Below are 25000 nucleotides of genomic sequence, written 5' to 3' on the forward strand. Positions count from 1 at the left end.
ACACACACACACACACTAACCCGACTCCTAAACCTTTCCATCACGCGCACACACACACACACACTAACCCGACCCCTAAACCTTCCCATCACGCACACACACACACACACACACACACACACACACACACACACACACACACACACACACACACACACACTAACCCGACCCTAAACCTTCCCATCACTCTCACTCTCACACACACACACTAACCCGACCCCTAAACCTTCCCTTCTAACACACACACACACACACACACTAACCCGACCCCTAAACCTACCAATCACACACATACACACACTAACTCGACCCCTAAACATACCCATCACACACAAACATAGACACACTCACACACACTAACCCGACCCCTAAACCAACCCATCACAATTTTTACATTTTCAAACAAACTAATTCTGTATGATTTATAAACTTGTTTCCTCAATTTAGGTCCACAGTGACACGAGTCCCCATGAGTCTGTGTGCATTCAGGCAAGTCCCCACTGGGATAGAAACACACACACACACACACACACACACCGTTCTGCGTGAGTTTGGTGGAGCACACGAGCGTTGCGATGATGAAGGTGTCTCTGGAGCTGACCGACAGGCCGCCCACACTGCTGGAGCTGCGCATCAGCGTCGCCCCCTTGTGGCTGTCAGGGTTACTGCGCTCCGACGGCAGGGACAGGTACGAGCTCACCTCCTCCATGCGCTTACTGTCACCCTACACACAGAGACAAGAGAGATGCAGCACGGCCGTGTGTGTGTGTTAACATGTGAACTCAGTGATTAGCTTAACTGTCATCCACCATATCTTCTATGGAGGCCGAAACCTGGAGAAATTAAAAATAAACACCCAGACACCCAATGGACGGTATATGGCTTCTGGTATAATGCCCGTTTATTTTCTAATTACAGAAAGAAATCTTGTTTAGTTGATCATAAACTGAATGCACCAAAGGTCTCTATGATCTACTTAAGACTCACAATGCTTTTGGGAAAACGCAGCCCTGGATTTACATTAATAGTAAATTATGGAAAAAAATTATAAATAAATAATCTGGATTAAATTTATTTAAAAATGTGTTATATTTATTTTATCAAGTTATTTATCCCTTTGTTTATTTTCCTACTATTATATTATATTATATTATATTATATTATATTATATTATATTATATTATATTATATTATATTATATTATTATATTATACTTTCATTTAGTCATTTGTAAAGTTCTCAGTAAAACCAGTATTTTTGTCTTGTTTACCACCAGTGCAAATATCTTTACAAAGCATTCTTAAATCAAGAAACATTTACTTGACTTAAAAACATAAAAATGACTTAAGAGTCTTGTTTGCTATTAAAAAAAGAAAGAAAGAAAATTGAGTTTATGCTTTTGTCTTCCGGTCTGTATTTTCACAGCGATCATGCGTATTTATGAATGAACGGCTCGTTTTAAAATCTTCCCGGTCTACTGACATTTGTTAAGTCAAGACATCTGCTTCAAACATTACAATCCTTATGATAACTTTTGTTAACTTTACATTAAGTAAATCCACTTTAAGAGCTAGTTACTCATGGACAGCGATCCCATTGAAATACACAGAGCGACCGGAAAACAGAAGATCAAAGACAATATTGTAAAGATGGCTGCGCCCTTGTTTCTCTGGTGCGTAAGGTCTATATACATGCTCCCCCGAGAAATGTTTTATTTCTCGGACCTACATATGTGCATTTTAAGGTGTTTGGATAACAATAGAAGCAAATAATAAATAAAAATAAGTAGGGCTGTCAAACGATTAAAATATTTAATCGCATTAATGTCATAGTTAACTCGCGATTAATCGCACATTTTTATCTATTCTAAATGTCTCTTGATTTCTTTTTGTCCCATTATTTTTTCTAATTTTAATGCTCTTATCAACATGGAAAAGTGGATCGGCTTGCTTTGTGCAAATGTTTTTTATTGAAAACAAGATTGGCATATACTGTTCATTCAATTCCACACTGGAGCAAATCTCCCACTCATTCTCACTTGGAGCAAATAATCTCTCACACAATGTAACTCTGTCCATCAATAAAAGGGTGACAGAAATAGTGACGAGGTAACGTTACTGATAGTGACGAGTGTGCTGAGATCGCATCAGCTGTGTGTGTGTGTGTGTGCTTGGCCATCGAGTAGTATTTCCGACTGGACGTGCTGCGACGACAGCTCAGTTCACAACGACAAAACACACAGATCACTTTGGTCTTGTCAACTAACCCATTTGGCAACTTTTTAAAAGTAAACTTTCCATTCAGAATCTTATTGGCATCCATTTCGGCGTCTCGCGCTCATCATTCATCCACTCAAAACGTAACGTTAAAGAGGGTCGCAGTCGCACACCGGACGAGAAGCGCATTCTGCGTTTTTTATTGCTGGCCATAAACGGAGAAAGTGCGCGTCCGATGTGCTAGACGCGCTCAGTTGTCCTAGACGCGGCTCGGCGCTGCGCCTCTCGTCCACTCTTTGGCGGCTCGCAAACCCAAACAAGTGTGTGCGGCGTGCTGTTGTTTTGTTTCTGGTCTAGCTAGATCCGGTGTGGCGTTGTAGTTTTAATAACGTTACTAGTTGCTGCAAAAGCATGTGACAAAAACAGCTAGCGATAATCTTGCGATAAAAAAATTGACGCCGTTAACATGGGTTTGCGTTAACGCCGTTAATAACAGGTTTAACGGACAGCCCTAAAAATAAGATTATTTGTATTATTTACAAACTTTTGTTTCGTCATGTTTTCATAACGCCGGACTTCGGTGTGCTCAAATGTGCGCGCGCTGCAGTTGCTAGGAAACACAGTCGCGCGTGGACATAGATTTCTGTTGCGCGGGTCAGCTTCTGTTTTCGGTTAAAAAACGTTGCTTTTACAAGCGTTGATTGTTTTATTACTGTGTTGCAAATAGATCATTTCTATTACCATATAATATCATTTCTGTTAAATACACTGACAAATAAAATAAATTGTTAAACTCAAACTTCAGATTTACTGGGGCACAGCAGATTTAAACTGGGGAACGTGCCCCATTAAAAGGGGTCAACGCCCCTGGGCGGAAAAAAACATGATCTCTGATATTTTGAATTGGACTGCAGTACCTATTTCGACCACTAGTTGTCATTCTTACACACTGCACCTTTAAAACCCATGTAAGAAGAGTAATATTAAAGTGTGTGTTTCTGACCTTAAAGACAGTGAGCTCATGTATGCCATCTCTCAGAACGGTCCCGTCCTCCTTCATCAGACGCACAAACCCCATCGCGAAGTTCCTTTCACTCTTGTCCTTCGCTGCATAGCACAAATCACACATTTATTCATATCTGAATTCATTTCCACTAACATTCAGCATCATATCTGGTAGTATATGACAGACTGGACATGTCTAAATTATAGTTATGTGGCTTTTAATTCGATAGCTTTGAGCTCATCTATATGCTAGTGCACAGTTGCACACACCAAAACATTAGCTATGTTTCCATCCAAAGTTGCAATTTTAACTTGGAATATCAGTCACGTCTTTTTTGATGCGCATCAATGAATTTATTTGATAAATGTGAAACATTTCTCTGACTAAATGCGCATTTTTAGAATTTATGTGCATCTTGGTATTTCCACCCAGCGTTTTTTTTTTATGCGATATTCTAAAATGCGCATAAAAATACGTGGATGGAAACTCATATTTCATGGTACAGATTTCTGTCCAATCACACGCTCTAGAATAAGGATGCCCCTCCCCCCTTTAGGAACTTGTTTTTTAATCAGCTGAAGTTTAATTTAGATTGTTAACTGATTGAAGTTAACATAAAATTATGACTTCATAATCACAATATTTTAAGCTAAGTCTTCACATTTAAAAAAAAAACATTTTTAATTCAGAACTATATAAGCTTGTTTCTGCCAGGGAATTAAAAAGGTAAATGTGACTTTATCTCACACTGAGGTTTTTGTTTAGAATTGTGAAATATAAACTCCGAATTCTGAGTTAAAAAGTCAGAATTGAAAGTTAAAAAACTCAAAATTTTGAGATTAAAATTCCCTTTTTTTTTTTTTCATGACAGAACCAAGAAGCTCTGTATGGAGCATTACTGTACGAACTGTGAAACTTACACTCCTGTGAGGATCGATGACGAAACATGAAGCGCAGGTGTATTCTGGGCATCTCCTCCAGAGGGATCGCCACCTACAGGCCGGAGAAAAGCATTACTACACACACACACACACACTGACACCAAGCATGAAAACAGCATGATGGTGCAATACCAGAGACCGCATTTCTAGGACCCTAGATTTTGTATGTACTACCACTATTGTATAGCACTTACTATTCAATTCTGTATTTGTATTATTCATTTTCAGGAATGATTTAAATGCAGTCCTGAAACTGCATTTCCAGATAACAATGGATCTTAGGAATTACGAACATTTTCAAGTACTACTTAAAGTAACACGCCACCGTTTTTTGAAATATGGGTTATTCACCGTCTCCCCTACATTTAGATAGGTGGGCAAACGCATTGTTGTTTCAGTGCATGCATTGTCTTAGTCTGGCAGCGCCGCCACTAGCTTAGCTTAGCATAATGAATGGAATCCTTTGTTGCCGGATAGCATGTCGTGAGTAAAAGTGATCCAAAAAAATTATAATATAATAATTACTTCTTGTGGCCTGCATTTTCACAACGAGTACAAATAGCAATGCAGATTAAGACTAGGCGATTTCCTAGGCAGATATTGACTTGTGACTATATTGGGGCGAAGCACTGCTACTTGGGGCGCAGAGATATCACGCAGTTCGGTTTGGTTCAGGTGTTGCATGATATCTCTGCGCTCAAGTAGCAGTGCTTCGCCTCGTTGTGAATACGCAGGCCACAAGAAGTAATTAGGGTATTTTTAATCACTTTTACTCACGACATGCTATCCGGCAACAAAGGATTCCATTCATTATGCTAAGCTAAGCTAGCAGCGGCCCTGCTAGACTAAGACAATGCATGCACTGAGACAAAAATGCATTTGCCCACCCATCTAAATGTAGGGGAGACGGTGAATAACCCATATTTTAAAAAAACGGTGGCGTGTTTCTTTAAGTTACGGCGGTTTTAAGATGATTCGTGCGATGGTTTTTACGACCTACTAAGGCTTACGATGCCTTTGGGAAATGCAGCCCAGTATTGCAGGATTATACTATTGAGGAGGATTTACACTTTAGACATAAAAAATAGCATCAACATAAACCCATTACATTTTTTTATGCATTTTACTGGTCTAATTGTGAAAAATGTTGCTTTAATTTATAAACCTTCTCTCCAAATCACATGGCTTCATATATGGATGGATAAAGTGGATGAATGGATAGAATGTGTGAATGAAATCAAGTCATGTCTGACATTTTTCTTGTTGAACATCATGTTTCAACTATAGACATGTCATAAGATGGAGGAAAAATAGGTTGTGAATGCCGTTTAATGCTCAATATCTCCGTCTCTCTCACCTTAAAAGTCTCCATCCAGCGAGGTTGCTTGATCTGGTAGTAAATGACGGACCTATACTCGTTCACAGGCCGATCTCCAGCTCCCAGACAGATCGAGTTCTGTACGACAAGAACACAAGAGAGCTGTCAATCAACACAGAAAACCCTGCCATACTCAGAAGATTTCCTCGTCTAATTCATATGCTGACCTATCGTTGCAAATACATAATTATATATATATATATGTGTGTGTGTGACCCTGGATCTCAAACCCAGTCTGGAGCCGCACGGGTATATCTGTGGCAATAGCAACTATACATTGTATGGGTCAAAATTATCCATTTTTCTTTTATGCCAAAAATCATTAGGATATTAAGATCATGTCCCATGAAGATATTTAGTAAATGTCCTACCGTAAATATATAAAACATGTATTTTTGTGAGTGAATGCAGCACAACCGTGAACATAAATGCACAACTTTAAAGGAGATTTTCTCAATGTTTAGATTTTTTTGCTCCTCAGATTCCAGATTTTCAATAGTTGTATCTCGACCAAATATTGTCCTATCCTAACAAGCCACACATCAATGGAGAGATTATTTATTCAGTTTCCATGTGCTATATAAATCTCAATTTCAAAAATATTGCCCCATGTGACTGGTTTTGTGGTCCAGGGTAACACATAAACCTATTAAAAAGTTATTTAAAAAGGTATTCATCATATATTGTAGGATTATACTATTGGGATACAAGAAGATTTGAACTTTCTGAATACATTTTAAATTAATTATTGAAAAATTACATATATACGAACATATATATAAAAATTATTGAAAATAATGCTGCTATACGATCTCTGACATTTGAAAGTTATAAATTTTTACCAAGATACTTTCAATAATAAATTGAGTAATAAATAAAAATTTAATTTAATTAGGGCTGTCAAAAGATTAATCGTGATTAATCGCATACAAAATAAAAGTTTGTGTTTGCATAATATATGTGTGTGTACTGTGTATAATTATTTATATATATAAAAACAGACACAATCATGTATATATTTAAGAAAAATTGGTTATATTTATATATAAAATATTTATATATAATATAAATTATATAAATGTATATACAGTATATAAATGCAATTATTCCTTAAATATATACATGGATGTGTGTGTATTTATACATAATAATTATACACAGTACACACACATATATTACGTAAACACAAACTTTAATTTTGGATGCGATTAATCGCGATTAATCTTTTGACAGCCCTAAATATAATAAATCATTAATAAACTTAAAGAAATAATTAAATGCATTTGGAATATATTTAAAGTGTATACGTTTATATTTTTATAAAAGTATATCTAAAAATATATAATGTATTGTAAAAAATTTGGATGAACATAAACGACTCATCTACTGTATTAAAATGATATATTTTAACCAAGATACTTTAAAAAATAACGTACATAACAAATCATTACCAAATATAAATAAATGGTTAAATACATTTTAAATATATACACTTAAACTTTTAAATATAATATATAATAACTTAATAATAAGTATATTTAACATATATTTTTTTGAATATCAATACAATTTACTGAACATATTATTTGGACGGATATAAACAACTGGTTTGACGATTTGACTTTTTTATGTCTTAACCAATATATTTTCAATAATAACATGAACATTATAATCATTAGAAAATATAAAGAAATTGTTATTTGGAAATTATAAATAATTAATTAAGAGTGGAAAATGTTAAAATCATGAAATGTTAAAGTATAAGAATACGAGCTGTCAATCAACACAGAACACCCCGTCCCAATCACAATATTTCCTTGTCTAACCCATCGGCTGACCTTTGACCTCATGCTAGCAGGTTTGACTCACCGGCACGATCTTCCCCTCCTCGTCACACACCAGCATTATGACCTCCACGTTCTTCTGCGTGGTTTTGTTGTACTTGTCGAAGTCTCCGGAGTGCAGCGTGAGGTAGATGTCGTTACGGATGTCACCCGGCATGATGATCTCGGGAAACCCCAGTTTCCGCGCCACCACCGTGCTCCGGTCCACCAGGTGCGGATACTCCTTCCGGATCTGGATGATGTCGCCCACTAAAGCCTTCATGGTGACCCACAGACCTGCGTGACAGGAGTCGTTGAAAAACACACTCCAAAAAATTTTCTTTTCTATTATTGGAGGCTGTTTTACAGGAAAATATCATTTGAGTCTTTCTACTTCAAAATTTTATTTAATGTTTAATTCGGTGTGTTACTTGTCATGTCTTTAATTATTTGTGCAATTTACTAGTAATTTCCAAATGTAAATAGTGTGTGTGTGTGTGTGTGTGTGTGTGTCTCGCTGTCTGTGTGTGTGTGTGTGTGTGTGTGTGTGTGTGTGTGTCTGTCTGTCTGTTTGTGTGTCTGTGTGTGTGTCTGTGTGTGTGAGTGTGTCTCAGTCTGTGTGTGTGTCTCTCAGTCTGTGTGTGTGTGTGTGTGTGTGTGTGTCTCTCAGTCTGTCTGTCTGTCTGTGTGTGTGTGTGTGTGTGTGTGTGTCTCAGTCTGTGTGTGTGTGTGTGTCTCTCAGTCTGTCTGTCTGTCTGTCTGTCTGTCTGTGTGTGTGTCTCTCAGTCTGTCTGTGTGTGTGTCTCTGTGTGTGTGTGTGTGTGTCTCTCAGTCTGTGTGTGTGTGTGTCTCTCAGTCTGTGTGTGTGTGTGTCTCTCAGTCTGTCTGTCTGTCTGTCTGTCTGTCTGTCTGTGTGTGTGTGTGTGTGTCTCTGTGTGTGTGTGTGTGTGTGTGTGTGTGTGTGTGTGTGTGTGTGTGTGTGTGTGTGTGTGTGTGTCTCAGTCTGTCTGTGTGTGTCTCTGTGTGTGTTTGGTGTGTGTGTGTGTGTGTGTGTGTGTGTGTGTCCCAGTCTGTCTGTGTGTGTGTCCCTGTGTGTGTGTGTTTGTGCGTGTCTCAGTCTGTCTGTGTGTGTGTCTTTGTGTGTGTGTGTGTGTGTGGTTATGAGTATTAAAGCACTAGCGGAGGGAACGCTGCTGTGATTTGAGCAGGGAAACCACAGTGAGTCGTACCTTGGCCTCCGCTGTCGCCTCGAGACGACGTCACCTTGTTTAGGAGAGCGTGCAGAAAGTCATTCTCAGCTATGACTCTACAAACACACACACACACACACACACACACGAGAACACAAGAATAGAGAACACCAATTACTTTCAATAATAACATCACTGCAAATTTACATTAGTAAATGCACATAAATAAAAATGTAAAGAAATAGTCACATGCAGTACATTATACAAGAGTGCATTTACACACGCACATATAATATACATATACACAATATACATATACAAAATAATACGTACGCTAATTATAGTTTTCATTTGGAAAGCATTTAGATACGTCTAAGTCAAAGTGTCATCGATAATTTAAGACCTTTCACAGGTAAAAATAAGACTTCATAAGTAAAACTAAGACTTTTTATGGCCTTAAATTTAAAAAATCGAATTTAAGACCTTTTAAGACTTTTTAAGGATCCGCGGGGACCCTGAGGAGACGAGGAGAGACTTACGGATGAAAAGGAATGAAATATTGCTTCTCTTCGTCACATTCTGCCTTTCCTTTGATGATGTCACTGATATCCATCACTGCCAATAAGCACAGATATATATTTATATATATTTTATATGCATTTTTACACTTGACATTAACATGCGATCACCGTGATCCGATCAAGCAGATCCGATCATGAGCCAATCAGGACAGTATGGAAGCTTGTTTACGTCACAGAGTAAAAAAAAAAAAAAAAAAAAAAAAAAAAATTGCGACTTTTTTATCTCACAATTGTGTGTTATTAAGTTGCAATTGTGTGTTATTAAGTCAGAATTGCATGATATAAAGTCGCAATTGTGTGTTATTAAGTCACAATTGTGTTATTAAGTCAGAATTGCATGACATAAAGTCGCAATTGTGTGTTATTAAGTCGCAATTGTGTGTTATTAAGTCGCAATTGTGTGTTATTAAGTCACAATTGTGTTATTAAGTCAGAATTGCATGACATAAAGTCGCAATTGTGTGTTATTAAGTCGCAATTGTGTGTTATTAAGTCGCAATTGTGTGTTATTAAGTCGCAATTGTGTGTTATTAAGTTGCAATTGTGTTATTAAGTCGCAATTGTGTGTTATTAAGTCGCAATTGTGTGTTATTAAGTCAGAATTGCATGATATAAAGTCGCAATTGTGTGTTATTAAGTCGCAATTGTGTGTTATTAAGTCGCAATTGTGTGTTATTAAGTCGCAATTGTGTTATTAAGTCGCAATTGTGTGTTATTAAGTCGCAATTGTGTGTTATTAAGTCAGAATTGCATGATATAAAGTCGCAATTGTGTGTTATTAAGTCGCAATTGTGTGTTTTTAAGTCGCAATTGTGTTATTAAGTCAGAATTGCATGATATAAAGTCGCAATTGTGTGTTATAAAGTCAGAATTATGAGAGATAAACTCACAATTGAGAGAAATATACTTGAAATTCTGACTTTTTTTCTCAGAATTGCATGTTTATATCTCGCAGTTCTGACTTTATAATACGCAATTGTGAGATATAAAGTCAGAATTGTGAGATATAAAGTGGCAATTGCATTTCCGGATCATTATTTCAAAAAACAGTTTAAAATCTTAATTTTTGTCAAATATATGGATGCTTAAGAAAAATTGTCTAAGATAAGTTTATGTATTGTTGTGCATAAATTTAAACAACACAGACAGTGTACATGTATGTATGTATATATGTATGTATGTATATATGTATGTATGTATATATGTATATGTATATGTATGTATGTGTGTGTGTGTGTATATGTTTATTCATGTATATTGTTTGTGCTTAAATTGTGATGGGTAGATGTTGTTTTGTAAATAGGGTAGGCGTAATAAGCCATGGCTTCAGCCTACACCTTTTCGGTTACCATCCTTGTTTGTAATGAATTTTCTGTACATATATTCTGTCCTATGTTTTTAGTAACCGAATAAACTTTCATTCATTCAATTGTGTGTTATAAAGTCAGAATTGTGAGATATAAACTATTCTGAGGTTAAAAAAATAAAAAATCTGTCTTTTTTTTTCTTAGAATTGGACTTTATAACTCACAATTGTGAGTTTATATCTCTATAAAGTCAGAATTGCGTGATAAGTCACACACCCCAGAAACGCGTTTACACTTGTCTTTTCAATGTGTGTGTGAGGACAACATCCGGATACAGGGCGCATGTTAATGCCAAGTGTAAACGCAGCCTATGATAAATGCAGATCAAACGAGAGGATTCATCCTGATATTTACCAGCCACACCAAACGGCCTCCTCAGGCCCGTCGTCCATTTCTTATGATGAGCGTCTTTCAGATCCATACGGCCCACGCGCACAATCTGACAGATCAGATAGATCTTCTCTCGGTTCAGGTCTTTATTGCCCAGATCCTTGACAGAGAGAAAGAGGAGAGTCTATAAAAATCAATCTCCAGGACATCAAAAAATCTCTGCAGTCACTACATACACATTTATTTGTAATATTAATGGTACCTTATGAAATCATGTTTCCATCACATGAGGTGATTTGGTAAATCATAATTATGAGATAAAAAGTAGAAATTACAGTATAAAATGTAAAAATTCTGGCATAATATGACATGATTATGAGATAAAAGGTCATCATTATGGCATAAGAAGTCATTGTTATTACATTTAAAGTCACATTCATGACGCAAAAAGTCACAATTATGAGAAGAGAAGTCAAATTATGAGATTAAAAAGACATCATTATGAGGGAAAAAGTAAAATTTATGACATTAAAAAGTAAATAATTATGATTTACCAAAGCATGATTATTATAATTTTTTTGATGAGGCAGATATAATGAGTTACTTACAGTAAAGACCACCTTCAGACTGTTGAGCATCTCAATGTCCTTCGGCAGACCTTTATCTCCCCATCTGACCAGATAATTCTCACTGCAGAGAGAGAGAGAGAGAGAGAGAGAGAGAGAGAGAGAGAGAGAGAGAGAGAGAGAGAGAGAGAGAGAGAGAGAGAGAGAGAGAGAGAGAGAGAGAGAGAGAGAGAGAGAGAGAGAGAGAGAGAGAGATGGTGTTAATGACACCTGTTAGAGTCAGAACTCAAGAGTGTGTGTGTGTGTGTGTGTGCGTGTGTGTGTGCGTGTGTGTGTGTGTGTGTGCGTGCGTGTGTGTGTGTGTGTGTGTGTGTGTGTGTGTGTGTGTGTGTGTGTGTGTGTGTGTGTGTGTGTGTGTGTGTGTGTGTGTGTGTGTGTGTGTGTTAGGGCTGAACGATATTCTGTTTTAACATCGACATCGCGATGTGCAAGTAAGCGATAGTCACATCGCCAGAACATGCGATGTGAAGGCTAGTAGCACAGTAGCACCAGCGGGAGATATTAAATGCGCTTCATGAGGCACGCGCGCGGTCTCTTGCTCTCTCTGCCGTGCACGCGCTACGCGGTTTGGAGCACAGTCTCTGTCTCGCGGGCGCGCTCGCTCTAGATTCCGGAGATTTTAACTAATTCGCGGGCATCAGCCACTATCAATATTTCTATACTGAAATAATATCGCCATTATAATTATTGATTTCTCATATTTTGGTGCCCCCTCTCTTGGTGCCCTACGCACAGCGCGTGATGCACACGGTGGGAGCGACGGCGCAGACAGGCGGTATGGTGTAAAGCTGCTGTTTAAATGCGTTCTGCTTTTCTGTTTACAGAAATGTTCTAATTTTGGAATAAAATATTAAGTGACCTTTTTGTCACTTGTAATGAAGCTTGCTTATTAGTGAAATTATTAATATCATGGAATGGTAATTATTGTCTTTAGCCTGGAGTTATGGCTCTCAATATCGCAATATATATCGTTGGGGGAAAAAATATCGCAATGTAATTTTTTTCCAATATCGTGCAGCCCTAGTGTGTGTGTGTGTGTGTGTGTGTGACACACCTGATGTTGGTCTGTTTGTTGGGGTCATACAGAGACATGAAGAGCTCTGAATCCTCCCCGATTCGACACACAAAGTTGCGCACAAACACATAGAGGCTGTGTGTGGGAGAAGACTGGATTCGTGCGGACACTCCGGAATGATCCATCTGAACGTTGGACTGCACCGAGAAGAGCAGAAAACACAGGAAATTACGTTAAATCGATTTTTACATCTTCAGGAAATACTGTGCAAAACTTACAATCACGATACTAGCATGTTGCCATGTGGTTGATAAGGAGTGTCATTCAGCGCTTGATGGGTTGCTAGGGTGTTCTGAGCGGTTGTTAAAGCATAGTTACGCGGTTGTTAGGGAGCCTGGGTGGATGTGAAGGTGTTCCTATGTGGTTGCTAGGGTCTCTGGGTGATCACTAGGCTGTTCTCGGTGGTTGTGAAGGTGTTGTCAAGTGGTTGCTAGGGCATTATTATGGAGTTACTATGTCTGTGTGATCGCTAGGCTGTTCTGGGTGGTTGTGAAGGTGTTGTCAAGTGGTTGCTAGGGCATTATTATGGAGTTACTATGTCTGTATGATCGCTAGGCTGTTCTGGGTGGTTGTGAAGGTGTTGTCAAGTGGTAGCTAGGCCATTATTATGGAGTTACTATGTCTGTGTGATCGCTAGGCTGTTCTGGGTGGTTGTGAAGGTGTTGTCTAGTGGTTGCTAGGGCATTATTATGGAGTTACTATGTCTGTGTGATCGCTAGGCTGTTCTGGGTGGTTGTGAAGGTGTTGTCATGTGGTTGCTAGGGCATTATTATGGCGTTACTATGTCTGTGTGATCGCTAGGCTGTTCTGGGTGGTTGTGAAGGTGTTGTCGAGTGGTTGCTAGGGCATTATTATGAAGTTACTATGCTGTGTGATCGCTAGGCTGTTCTGGGTGGTTGTGAAGGTGTTGTCAAGTGGTTGCTAGGGCATTATTATGGAGTTAATGTGTCTGTGTGATTGCTAGGCTGTTCTGGGTGGTTGTGAAGGTGTTGTCTAGTGGTTGCTAGGGCATTATTATGGAGTTACTATGTCTGTGTGATCGCTAGGCTGTTCTGGGTGGCTGCCAAAGCATTGCTAAGGGGTTTCTAGGGTATCTGGATGGTTGTAAAGGCGTTGCTAAGGGGTTGCTAGGTCATTATTATGCAGTTGCCATGGGGTTCTGTTTAGTTTGATGATGAGGTTATAGTAGGCTATATTAACTATGAATTCACAGCAGACTTAAACCGAAGGAAGGAAGAGCCGTGGAATCTTATAGTTTGTTCAGCCGTCCTGAACATCTAAAAATGTCTCATTAAAACTACAAACTCTGTGATGCTTATCAGAAGCTCTTTGCGGTTTCATTCTGAGGGTTTGTCTGTAGTAGACCATTAAATGAAAGTGAAATGAGAACCTGTTCCTCTTTAATTCGCTCTGTGATCTTGGCCGTGGCGTCCTCGTGTGCTCGGAAGAGGCTGATGACGCTGGCGCGCTCGGGGTCGAGGGTATTCCCATCAGCATCCCGAACAACCACATCCAGCTCCAAGATCCTGGAGGCAGAACAGCGCTTGATTGGACTCAAGTTTGAGCGGTTGTACTCGCTCACATTTACATGATTATTCAGCACACACACACACACACACACACAGATGCTTGAAATGATCTGACAGATGTGCTCTTGCCCAGAGCTCTGTGAAATCCTGTGCTCCCATGATGCACCTCAGGCATGATGTGCTTCGTTTCATTAAGACTCGTTCTTGCACATCACAGACACTCAAGCTTATTACTGGCATGGATTCACACATGTCATTTGCTGTATATATGTTTGGTTGATCTATATTTCATTTTATTATCACTAAAAAAAAACAGAAAGTAATAGTCTAAAAAAGAACAAGGAAAGTAATTACAAGCAATAGCAATAAATACAGTGAAACAAAGATACAAATTACATTTAGTAAATTATGTTTTACAGGTACACTGCAAAATATGCTTTTCTTACTTAGTATTTTTGTCTTGTTTCCAGTCTAAATATCAAACAAAAGTAGTAAAATGCCATAAGATATTAAGTCTTGTTTTCTGGGGAAATAAATCAAAATTAAGTGAGTTTTTTTTTGCTTAAAAAAAAGCTAAATTATTTGCCAATGGTGTAAGAAAAATAATATTTTTTTCTGTTTGAATTAACATTATTTTTCTTAACCCCATTGGCAGATAATTGTGCTTTTTTTAAGCATCAACTCACTTCATTTTGATTAATTCCCCCAGAAAAAAATTACATAACATCTTATGGCATTTTATTCATCTAGCAAATGAATCTTGATTTAAGAGTTTTTAGATATTTGGACTGGAAACAAGACAAAAATACTAAGTAAGAAAAGCATTTTTTGCAGTGTAGGTCTATCAGGAGAAATGTAATCAAATACACAAATATTAAATAAAACACTGTTTTATTTATATTAAACTATATTAAAATATTGTGTATATTGAAACAATATTAAACGTCTTCACTGTTTGAACTAGAGCTGCATGATTCTGGATAAATGGATAAAAAATGTTTTTTTACAGAGATCACGATTTTGAACAGACAACTAAACAAAATAACATGTAATTTACTAGAGGATCTGACAAAATGTTAATTGCTGCATTTAAAATGTCTATTTAAAATTTGAATGAGTGAATGATTAAATTACTCATTCATAAATACTTCACTTGTTTCATTACTAGATTAATCTGCGTTTTTGAACAAACCAGCACCACTTGAACAAAGTGAATGATTCAATTACAAATACCAATTTTTTACAGTCACTTGTCGCCACCTACTGGTGTACCGATGTAACCGATATAATCGTTATTTGAAGTGCCATGTTACTTTCTAAAGGTGATTTACTCAATTTTAAACGCTACCGTATAGACATTAGTGTTTATATCCGAAATATAAACGTTTATCCCAGTTCTTATGCGCTAATATGAATATTTGTAATAGAAATAGTATCATGTAGCTGAAAAGCCTGTTTGTGAAGCGGTTTCATTCCTATAACATCGGCTCTCTCTGGATCAGCGATTTAAACACAGATTTGAATGTTCCAGTGTGATTTTGTTGAAGGTTTAATATACACAGACGAATCGTTGTCGTTTAGGAATAAGATCGCGTGAGTGTTTAAAGCACCCGAGCTCGCGATCGTTTAACGATTAATCGTGGAGCTCTAGTATTATTAACTGAATATAAATCCTTATTTAAGGTACAAAAGTTATTCAAAGTGGTTGATTCGCACTTTGTTTTATGTTGCTTAATTGACAAACAACAGCAGGTTTATTAGGCTCCTGTCACTTTAAAAGCTAATACACAGATCAATATATTTATTTTCTATATCGATTTTCTCCCCAACTAATATCTCATGATGATAATGACATAACTTGTTATCTTGAGAAAACAAGAATAAACTTGTGTGAATCCATGACACGAGGTTTTTCCCCCGCAGTAATTCATTCCCGTTCAGGTGTCAGGAAGACATTTTTATCCCCTTGAGGTTTGTTAATGAATTCCTTTATGATAATGTACAAATTAACTAATTCATTAACAACAGCCCAGAGCAAATCACAGAAGCTCAGGAGAGAAATTACACCAGCCGACTGGATCCTATTATTCTAGAGTTTATCAGATCTGTTATTTGTTTTTAGACTGGCATTTTGATTTCTCTGTGGCATACATTTAGTTTTTTTGGAAAGCACTTTGGTTCACCTTGAGTGTTGTAAAGGGCTGTATAAATAAATGTTGATTGATTGATTTGTAGATGATAATGCCATAATATTGTATGATTACTTTCATATAATATGGTATGTGTTTGGTCTTCCAAAGCAAACATTAAAATGGCATTGCCATGGTCAAAAATGCACACAGACACGCTGACTGATAAACAGACATGAACACGAAGAGAAGAGACACTTGGAGTACGTACTTATTTCCATAGTCGATCTTTGATGTGACTTTCTGCTTGAGTTCTTTAAACTCGTCACTCGGCAGCGTCCCGGACAGGAGCTGGGAACGCCACTCCATTAAATCCCACATCAGCCTCTGGACCTGAGTGAAGCGGTCCTTCTTACTGGACTGCTGAGAAGCAAAGACAATCACTGATCAGAAGTTCAGGTTGTGCACATGCATTGGACTTATGATGTTGGATGTTGGACTTATTTGAAGCATGCAGCAGTGTATGCAACCTTGGCTGCTTTTCCACCGCCGGGCCAAACCGCTCTCGTTACTTAACCGCTTCATTACGTGCCGATCCGGCACAACCGGTACCGATATGCTTTCATTTTCTACTGTGGGACTGATAACGGATCTCTTAGGGATGCAATACAAATACATCAGTCATTGCTGTTAACGCAAGAGTTTACAGATGATATGTGACCCTGGACAAGTCACATGGGTCAATTTTTTTAAACTGAGATGTATACATTAAATGAAAGCTGAATAAATAATCGTTCCATTGATGTGTGGTTTGTTAGGATAGGACAATATTTGGTCAAGAAACAACTATTGAAAATCTGGAATCTGAGGAGCAAAAAAATCGAAACATTGAGAAAATCTCCTTTAAAGTTGTGCATTTATGTTCACGATTGTGCTGCATTCACTCACAAAAATACATGTTTTATATATTTACGGCAGGACATTTACTAAATATCTTCATGGAACATGATCTTAATATCCTAATGATTTTTGGCATAAAAGAAAAATGTATAATTTTGACCCATACAATGTATAGTTGGCTATTGCCACAGATATGCCCGTGCGACTCCAGACTGGGTCCATCCAGGGTCACACATGAGATGTAAATAGCAACCATGTTATGGAGAATGATCAGATATTTCTTTTAATTTTATTATTAACTTACATTAACTTTGCTCAAATAGCACGCTTGACCAGCTACAGAGAAACGAATTAGCCAACCATGCTGAGAATTGTGGACCGAGAACAGTTTGTAATCATGCCGACCCAATCTCAATATAACTAGAACCGTTCCTTACGTTCTAAGAGCGGTTCGGCCCGATGCTGGAAAAGCGGCTTTTGTCACATGACTTCCATTAAGAACCTTAAACATCCATGGAACACTTCCATTATACAAAAGGTTCTTTAAATCATTTGAAAGAGACAAAACAATTTGAAACAAAAGAAAATATTCTTTTGGGGAACCGATATGGTTCTTCTTAGGCAGCACTACAAAACGCCCTTTTGAATAAATCTTTTAGAAATATAAATAACATTTGTGTATTAATGAAAGGGTTCCGTGGAAGTTAAATGTTCTTTGTGGAATTCTTGACACCTTTATTTTTAACACACCCATTTAAATGTCTTACCAAATAGAGTTGTTTCCAGATGGTGCCCCATTCTCTCAGTGTGGTGGTCACCTCCTTCACCAGGGGCATCTCAACAGAGCTTATGACCTCCTCATCTCTACAGAAGAAGAGATGGATGGATGGATGGATGGATGGATGGATGGATGGATGGATGGATGGATGGATGGATGGATGTATGGATGGATGGATGGATGGATGGATGGATGGATGGATGGATGGATGGATGGATGGATGTAAAGAGTCAGATTGATGGATGGATGAATGGATGTAAAGACAGTCAGATTGATAGATGGATGGATGGATGGATGGATGGATGGATGTAAAGACAGTCAGATTGATAGATAGATGGATGTATGGATGGATGGATGGATGGATGTAAAGACAGTCAGATGGATGGATGGATGGAAAGACAGGTCAGATTGATAGATAGATAGCTTGGATGGATGGACATACTCACCCTCTCTTTTCAATGATGACTTCCTTTAGCTCTATAAAGTTGGCAGGAAATGCTCCCTTAAATAAAGGAAGAAAGTAAATCAGGAGGCAGGAACACTAGCAGGTACAGTAGCGGGCACAGTAGCGGGTACAGTAGCGGGCACAGTAGCGGGTACAGTAGCGGGTACAGTAGCGGGTACAGTAGTGGGTACAGTAGCGGGTACAGTCGCGGGTACAGTAGCAGGTACAGTAGCAGGTACAGTAGTAGAGGAAGTTCAGGTCAGATATTCAGGAAGAGAACACTGTTCTTTCAAAATATGCAATTACTCACTTTTCTCTCTTTGTTCTTGATCACGTAACCTTTAAACCATCCTGGAACAATAACAGACTGGTTTATATTTCAGGCAATTTATGAGAACATTTCTATAGTCAAGTCACCTTTATTTATATAGCGCTTAACATGGCAAGGTACTCTCAAAGTTATGAACAAATATTCTTCTCGTAACATCAACAGATCGTTTGTTCAAAGTTATCTGGTCTTTAATAATGTTCTTAAAATGTTATCACAAACACATTGATTAAACATCATTCATGAGGACTTTTAAAATGTGTAAAGGAGTCAAAACAGCGTCACACACACATCCCTCCGTCACACACAAAGAAAGATCTGCTGTGAGGAGACGCCTGTACTGAACTGTGATGGGCCACAATCAAGACTATGACGAGAAAAAACAGGTGTGCTTCAGCATTATGTCCTTTTTAGGGTCACATCTTGAGACATCATGTCCTGTTTTTTGTTCGATTACATATCTTTGGTCAGAGTTGCGTTCATATTTAATTCGAACCGCACCAGACATTGTTAGGAAGTGGACCAGGCTCATCTTTTCAGCGTCTCGGCCCGCTGGTTTGGTGGCACCAGGGTTCGGATGGGAGCGTTCACTCTTAGGGTGTATTCACTCAAGTTCAAGTTCGTTTCTAGTCTGGCTATCACCAGACCAAGCTCAATCTTTTAAGATTGAACATTAGTCTGCTCTGTTCATCAACGGGCATAGTTCAAATGACTCGCAATTGACCCTTCACAGGGAGCTTGATTGACTGGTGATCTGACCAATCATACTTCACCATCCACCATTTTGTCCGACAAAGCAGTCAGGAGAGTTAGTAGATTAACATGGGAGGATTTGAGCTTGAGAAGCGGAGTGTACTGACGCCTTTCCGCGGTTAAAACAACATTCCTTCTGATGTTCATTCATGTTTATTTGATGCTATAAATGAACTAGAAGGAAGAGATGATCGGTTCACGAGAAGCTTTAACTGAGGCGATCTGTCACACACATTAAAGAGACACAAAACCGTATTTATTGTTTAAATTTCTTTAAAAAAATGACCAAATTTGAAAGGTGAGACTTTGTTTAATATCAAAAGTAACTGAAAAGTAACCTGGTCTGTCCTGTCTGTCAGTGTGTTGTCAGTCTCCTCTCTGCTCCGCAATGTATTTTCCAAAAAAACATGAAAGTGAGTGATATTTACTGTACACCCACTCGAGCGATTTGTTTGCTAAACTAAAGAAGCCATTGAGCATCGTCGAGAGATTAAAAGGAATTGGATTGGATTAAACCCGCCAATAGCGCGCCAGGTGGATAAGCCAGTTTATGATTGGTCCCCGCAAATTTGTAACAAAAGCAGGATAGAAAAATGTACAGGTTTCCAGCCTGAGCTTCAGATCGAGCTGGAGTTACCCAGTCAAGTAAATGTCTTTTGGGCAGGTGTGAATACAGCAATCGCACTCGGGTGCGGATCAAACAGCCGTACTGAGACCAAGCTGAAGACGTGGTCCAAACTAATTCTGGTACGGTTCGTTTAAGATGAATTTCTGTCACATGTGGATTTGTTTACAAATTTTGGCTCAATTGCAAAAAGGGCAGTGTGAAAGCGAGCCACACAAAAAATCAACATTGTATTTGGTCCGGAGCACAGCAAGTGAACTAGCGCAGTGGTTCCCAACCTTTTTTTGTCTGAGACCCCCTTTTTCCCAAGAAAATATTTGAGGGCCCCCCTTCACATTTAATGATATTATCGCTCTTGTAAGCTTGCAGCAAGGATGACAAAATATTTAGTTTTCAAACAAACGGTATATGTTTACTATAACCAGATATGTTTATGCACAAATAATAGCCTATAATATTGAAAATACAATAACAAAAACATCAGTAGGCCCTTTGTCGTTTAAAAACGTAAGCCTAGGAGAAGCCTATAAATTGGCCCTATTTGAAATGGTAAAAAGAAAGAAAGAGGTTATTAGGCTTTTACTAAATGAGCGCTGTCTGGGGCCTCAATACTTGCATGTTATTTGTGAGGCTTTATTTTTGACGCTTTTGGCGCTATAGCGAGCGATAATAAACTTGCGTTTATTAACAGAATAATGCGTCTTTCGGAAGAACATTGTAGCCTCTCTGTGTACGTCTATGATGAGTCACGCAGGGCCTGGGCTACTCCGCAGCGATCCGAACCAGTGTAAAATAGTCCCAATGTAAACATTTTATTATAGGAGTACCATAGCGGTTCAGGATAAGACAAAAACACGGATTGGAAATTTGATTCATGATGAACTCGCTCATTATATAAATTTTGTACATTTTGAACAGAAAAAAAGTTAAGGACTTTTGCTCATTGCTCAAAATATGACGCGACCCCCCACAGAGCTCGCTGAGGCCCCCTTGTGGTTGTGGGCCGCGACCCCCCTGTTGGGAACCGATGAACTAGCGGACTTTCCTGGTGTGAATACACCCTTAGCACGAACAGAGCAAACGCACCAGGGTACGTTTTAATCCAACCAAACATGCCAAGTGTGAACACACCCATAAAACCCCAGCTCAAACACTAGAGCATGACGCTAGCAACGCCACGGCCATGGGTTTAATGTACAAATGTAATAAATCAAATGTACACTTTGCATGCAATATAATTCCCTGGAAACAAATTCTGTTAAATGCATAAACCAAAAGTAAATTCAATATCCCAGAATCCCTCACCTTCACATGACTCCTGTATGTGTACCGTGTCCCCGACCGCCAAGGACAATTGCTTTTCCGCTTTGGCGATGAAATTCCACTTAACTTCAGAGAAAATACAAATTGCATAAAATTAATCAGATGCATTTGAAAACACATAAAGTGAAGTCACAGTTTGAGTTTGGATTTATTTCTCAAGTGATGCCCAGCAAAACGGCAGAATGAGATCCTTTAATGCTCCCTTTAAGACATCAAACGATAAGAAACTGTCCTCAACTACTTTGCTTTCCTCTTGTCTGGTGTGAAAAAAAGTCCTGCAATTCATGTCTGGAGCACAAACGCTGCAGGACGACACACACACTGAACTTTAATTCTTTAGCCAACATCAATGACATGGAAATGTTAAACTGCAGAGATGGAGAACATCATATTACACACACACACACACTTTATTTCTGCAAGTACGAGTTCGTTGGCCTACTTCCTCTCAGAGCAGCTTCCTGTGCAACACCACACACACACACACACACACACAGACAGATACACAGATACACGCCGCCATCAGCATGTTTACAATCAAAATAACTTTCAATAAGCAATGCATATGCATTTACATAAGCAGAAAGCTTTTTATAATGAATTAGTTCATAAGTTTTAGTATGTGCAATATCCTCATTTATTCACTATGGTGATCTACAAAACTGCTGACTACACCAGAACCAGAGGCACAAACATCGCCAATCAGAAGTCAAACCACTTTTGCATTCATTTCAAGACTGTTTCGCACAAAAAATAACTCGTACCCAAATGAGTTGGCAAAACTTAAAAAAATGGAGGAAATCAAATTTTTTTAAGTTAAGAAATGTTAAGTTTAAGTAAGCAGAACTTGCAGATTTTTATTTTGTACTCTTACATTTTAACTGCTCTTAACTTGAAATATTTGAGTAAGCTAATTCATTTAACTTAATATTTTCATATAATCTCAACCTAAATATTTTTAGTAGTGGAAACTTGGCTAGCTTTAACTATCCAATTCAATAAATGCTACCTTGCTAATTGGTAACACAATGCTTTGATAGCATTAGCATAGCATAGCACTTGCTGAATGAATACAGCTATATAAAATATTTAACATCTGTTCTTAAATCAAGCTCATGCTCCACTCATCACCATGATGATAACCAAAAAAAAAAAAAAAACTCTTCCAAACTAGCATAACAAAACATTAAACACTAACATTAATCTTGCACACACACACAAAAAAAAACACAATTTTACAATTTTAGCATTTACTCCCTTTTGAGTGTCATGGAAAAGCATGCTGGGAAATCCCAGCCCAGTTTCAGTTAATATTAAGTTTGTAATTTGAATTAAGTTCATAAAACTCAAAAACAATAAAACAATTCTAATTACTTTACATGTAGAAGTTTTGTGAACTCAAAATAAAAAGAAAGTACTCATAAAAGTTAATCTGATTGAACTAATCGGTTTAATTTAAGTCGGCTCTACTCAAACCGATTCATTATTTTGAGCATTAGGTTTTTCAACATTCACAAATAACTCTATATAAAGTTACTCTAATCAGCGTCACCATCTCAAGCTAGCTCTGCTCTTCCTGGACGCTTCACAAACAAGCTTCTGTTGATTAAAATGATTTCAAATGTCATGTGCATGAAATATTTCTTCCCAAAGAATGGTTTGGGAAAAAACTTGAAGAGACTTAATTAAGTCCTCACATGCGTTTAATTTAATTTAGTTTGTCTCAGATGTTTCTCCTGCAATTCCTTAAGAGAAATCAGACATTTGAGTGTCATTAAAATATGATTTTTTTTTTTTTTTACGTTTACAATTTGATTTCATTTATTTTATGAGAAATATACAAGTTCAAACTGAGATTTTGATTGCACACTTGAGCAAATATTGAGACATTAGTGAGATGAAGCTCTAGAGGAGGCTTGTGTGAGATTGCTTTCTCTTCTCATTGCGCTCTATGATCAATAAACAATCAATATATTAAAGAGATCACATTTCATCCTTTAACCTTTAAAAATTAAATGTTGCGAGTTATTAAATGTCTTCAAACCTTAAAGTTCATTCAGCAAACAGGCTATAAAGGCAAATGCTTTAGACTGTAATAAGTGAAAATGTGCAGAGGTTCCTTAAGTATTCAGTTGTATTAAATTATATTTTTGACTTTAATAAACCATTATTTTAATGCTAACAAGCATTGCATGACTGCATCATCATAAATCTGAATATTTGCCGGATTTCAAAGCAAAAAACAAGTGGTAAAAGATAAAACGCTGCAATCTGTTTAGGCCAGTGCCTGTTGGGCCGCTTGACTGATCCGTCTCTGCCCACATCCTGAGAAATAGGAACTAAACTCATGCAACTATAGACGGCCGCTGCGAGAGGTGCCAGGAATACACACACAAACACACACACACACACAAATACACAGAAAACATTCATTCCTGCACAGGTGGATCACAAAAAAAAAAAAGGCCAAACTCACCAACTCCATATCTTTTAGAGCTTTTTGTCCAAGGAGCCATTGGTTGGACTTTAAAACGCTCTCCTGCGTCTCTTTCTGTCTGTGTTTAATCTTTCGGAGTATCTCAGTTCCTTTCTGGAGTCCTACACCGGCTGTTTTTTTTTGTTTCGGGTGTGAGAAATAACCAGCATGAAGTGCTCCTCCTCCTCTCTGTCTGACTGTCTGCTTCTTCCTCTTCCTCTTTTGGCCTTCCATCGGCTGACATACGCAGCACAACTTCAGCATGGCGACTAAAGCACACGTTTCAATGGCTGTTATATATGGATCATGTATGTGTGTGTTGAGTCTCAAACTCTGCTCTGGTCTACAGTGTATTAGTGTGTGTGTGTGTGAGAGATGGAGCACGTAGAGTAAATCATCATTTATTAATCTTTAATGCTGGAGGAAACATCTGGTGTGGGACGAGATAAAGCACAGATTCCCCTAAGATGTTTGATTTATGGCCCTGAGAGACTTGATGTAAGCAGGTACAAACACACAAACTGTATCTGTACTCATCAAACATCCAAATAATGTCAATATTCAAGCGCAATATCCTACAGTAGCCTATAGAGGGCACCGCAAACTCACTGAGAGATGCTGCAAAAACTTCATCATGCAGCTTGCTGAATAGAAGCAGGGTTATTATCACTAATTTATTTCATTGAAATAAAGCTGAGATAAAAGAAAACCCCAAAAACTCAAACTGAATAAAAAACTTTAAATGTTGCCTTGGCCATAAAAACTAAATAGGTTGAAGTACTAAAATTATTAACTGGAAATTAAGAAAAATAAAACTGAAATAAAAATAAATTAAATCTAAAAAGCAATGTTAAAAAAAAAAAAAAAAAAAAAAAAAAAAAATCACAATGAAAGTACTAAAAAAAATGTAACAAAAAAATTATATGAAAACTAAAAATATATTTAAAAAACTAATTCAAAATATTAAACTAGCTAAAATAAGATAAAACGAGTAGAAATGTACGTTTTTAGTTACATTTTTGTTGAAGTTTTAGTAATTTTGTTGTGTGTCTTTGCCATTATTATTATTATTATTATTATGTCTATATACTTTTTATTTGTTTTATAAAAATGTTGCCTTGGCAATAAACTGAAATAAGTTGAAGTACTAAAATTATTAAGTGGAAATACATCTAAAAAAA

General features: G+C 37.6%; 1 protein-coding gene across 1 annotated transcript in view; it reads right to left on the reverse strand.

Annotated features, from left to right (window-relative positions):
- Positions 1–24074, reverse strand: part of dock2 (dedicator of cytokinesis 2) — a 116813-nt gene extending 92739 nt beyond the window's left edge. The window contains exons 1-17 of the mRNA XM_079631067.1: positions 23820–24074; positions 21326–21409; positions 18625–18665; positions 18316–18371; positions 17859–17955; positions 16463–16614; positions 13924–14059; positions 12513–12670; positions 11441–11522; positions 10857–10992; positions 9094–9169; positions 8594–8670; positions 7411–7661; positions 5521–5619; positions 4143–4215; positions 3220–3323; positions 538–724 (exon numbers count right to left, since the gene is read on the reverse strand). Coding sequence (XP_079487193.1) covers positions 538–724; positions 3220–3323; positions 4143–4215; positions 5521–5619; positions 7411–7661; positions 8594–8670; positions 9094–9169; positions 10857–10992; positions 11441–11522; positions 12513–12670; positions 13924–14059; positions 16463–16614; positions 17859–17955; positions 18316–18371; positions 18625–18665; positions 21326–21409; positions 23820–23859 — 1849 coding nt within the window. The 5' untranslated portion in view covers positions 23860–24074. The remainder of the gene's footprint in view (positions 1–537; positions 725–3219; positions 3324–4142; positions 4216–5520; positions 5620–7410; positions 7662–8593; positions 8671–9093; positions 9170–10856; positions 10993–11440; positions 11523–12512; positions 12671–13923; positions 14060–16462; positions 16615–17858; positions 17956–18315; positions 18372–18624; positions 18666–21325; positions 21410–23819) is intronic.
- Between the last annotated feature and the right edge of the window lie 926 nt (positions 24075–25000).

This window comes from Phoxinus phoxinus, assembly GCF_949152265.1.
Source record: "Phoxinus phoxinus genome assembly, chromosome: 12".
In the NCBI taxonomy this organism is placed as follows: domain Eukaryota; kingdom Metazoa; phylum Chordata; class Actinopteri; order Cypriniformes; family Leuciscidae; genus Phoxinus; species Phoxinus phoxinus.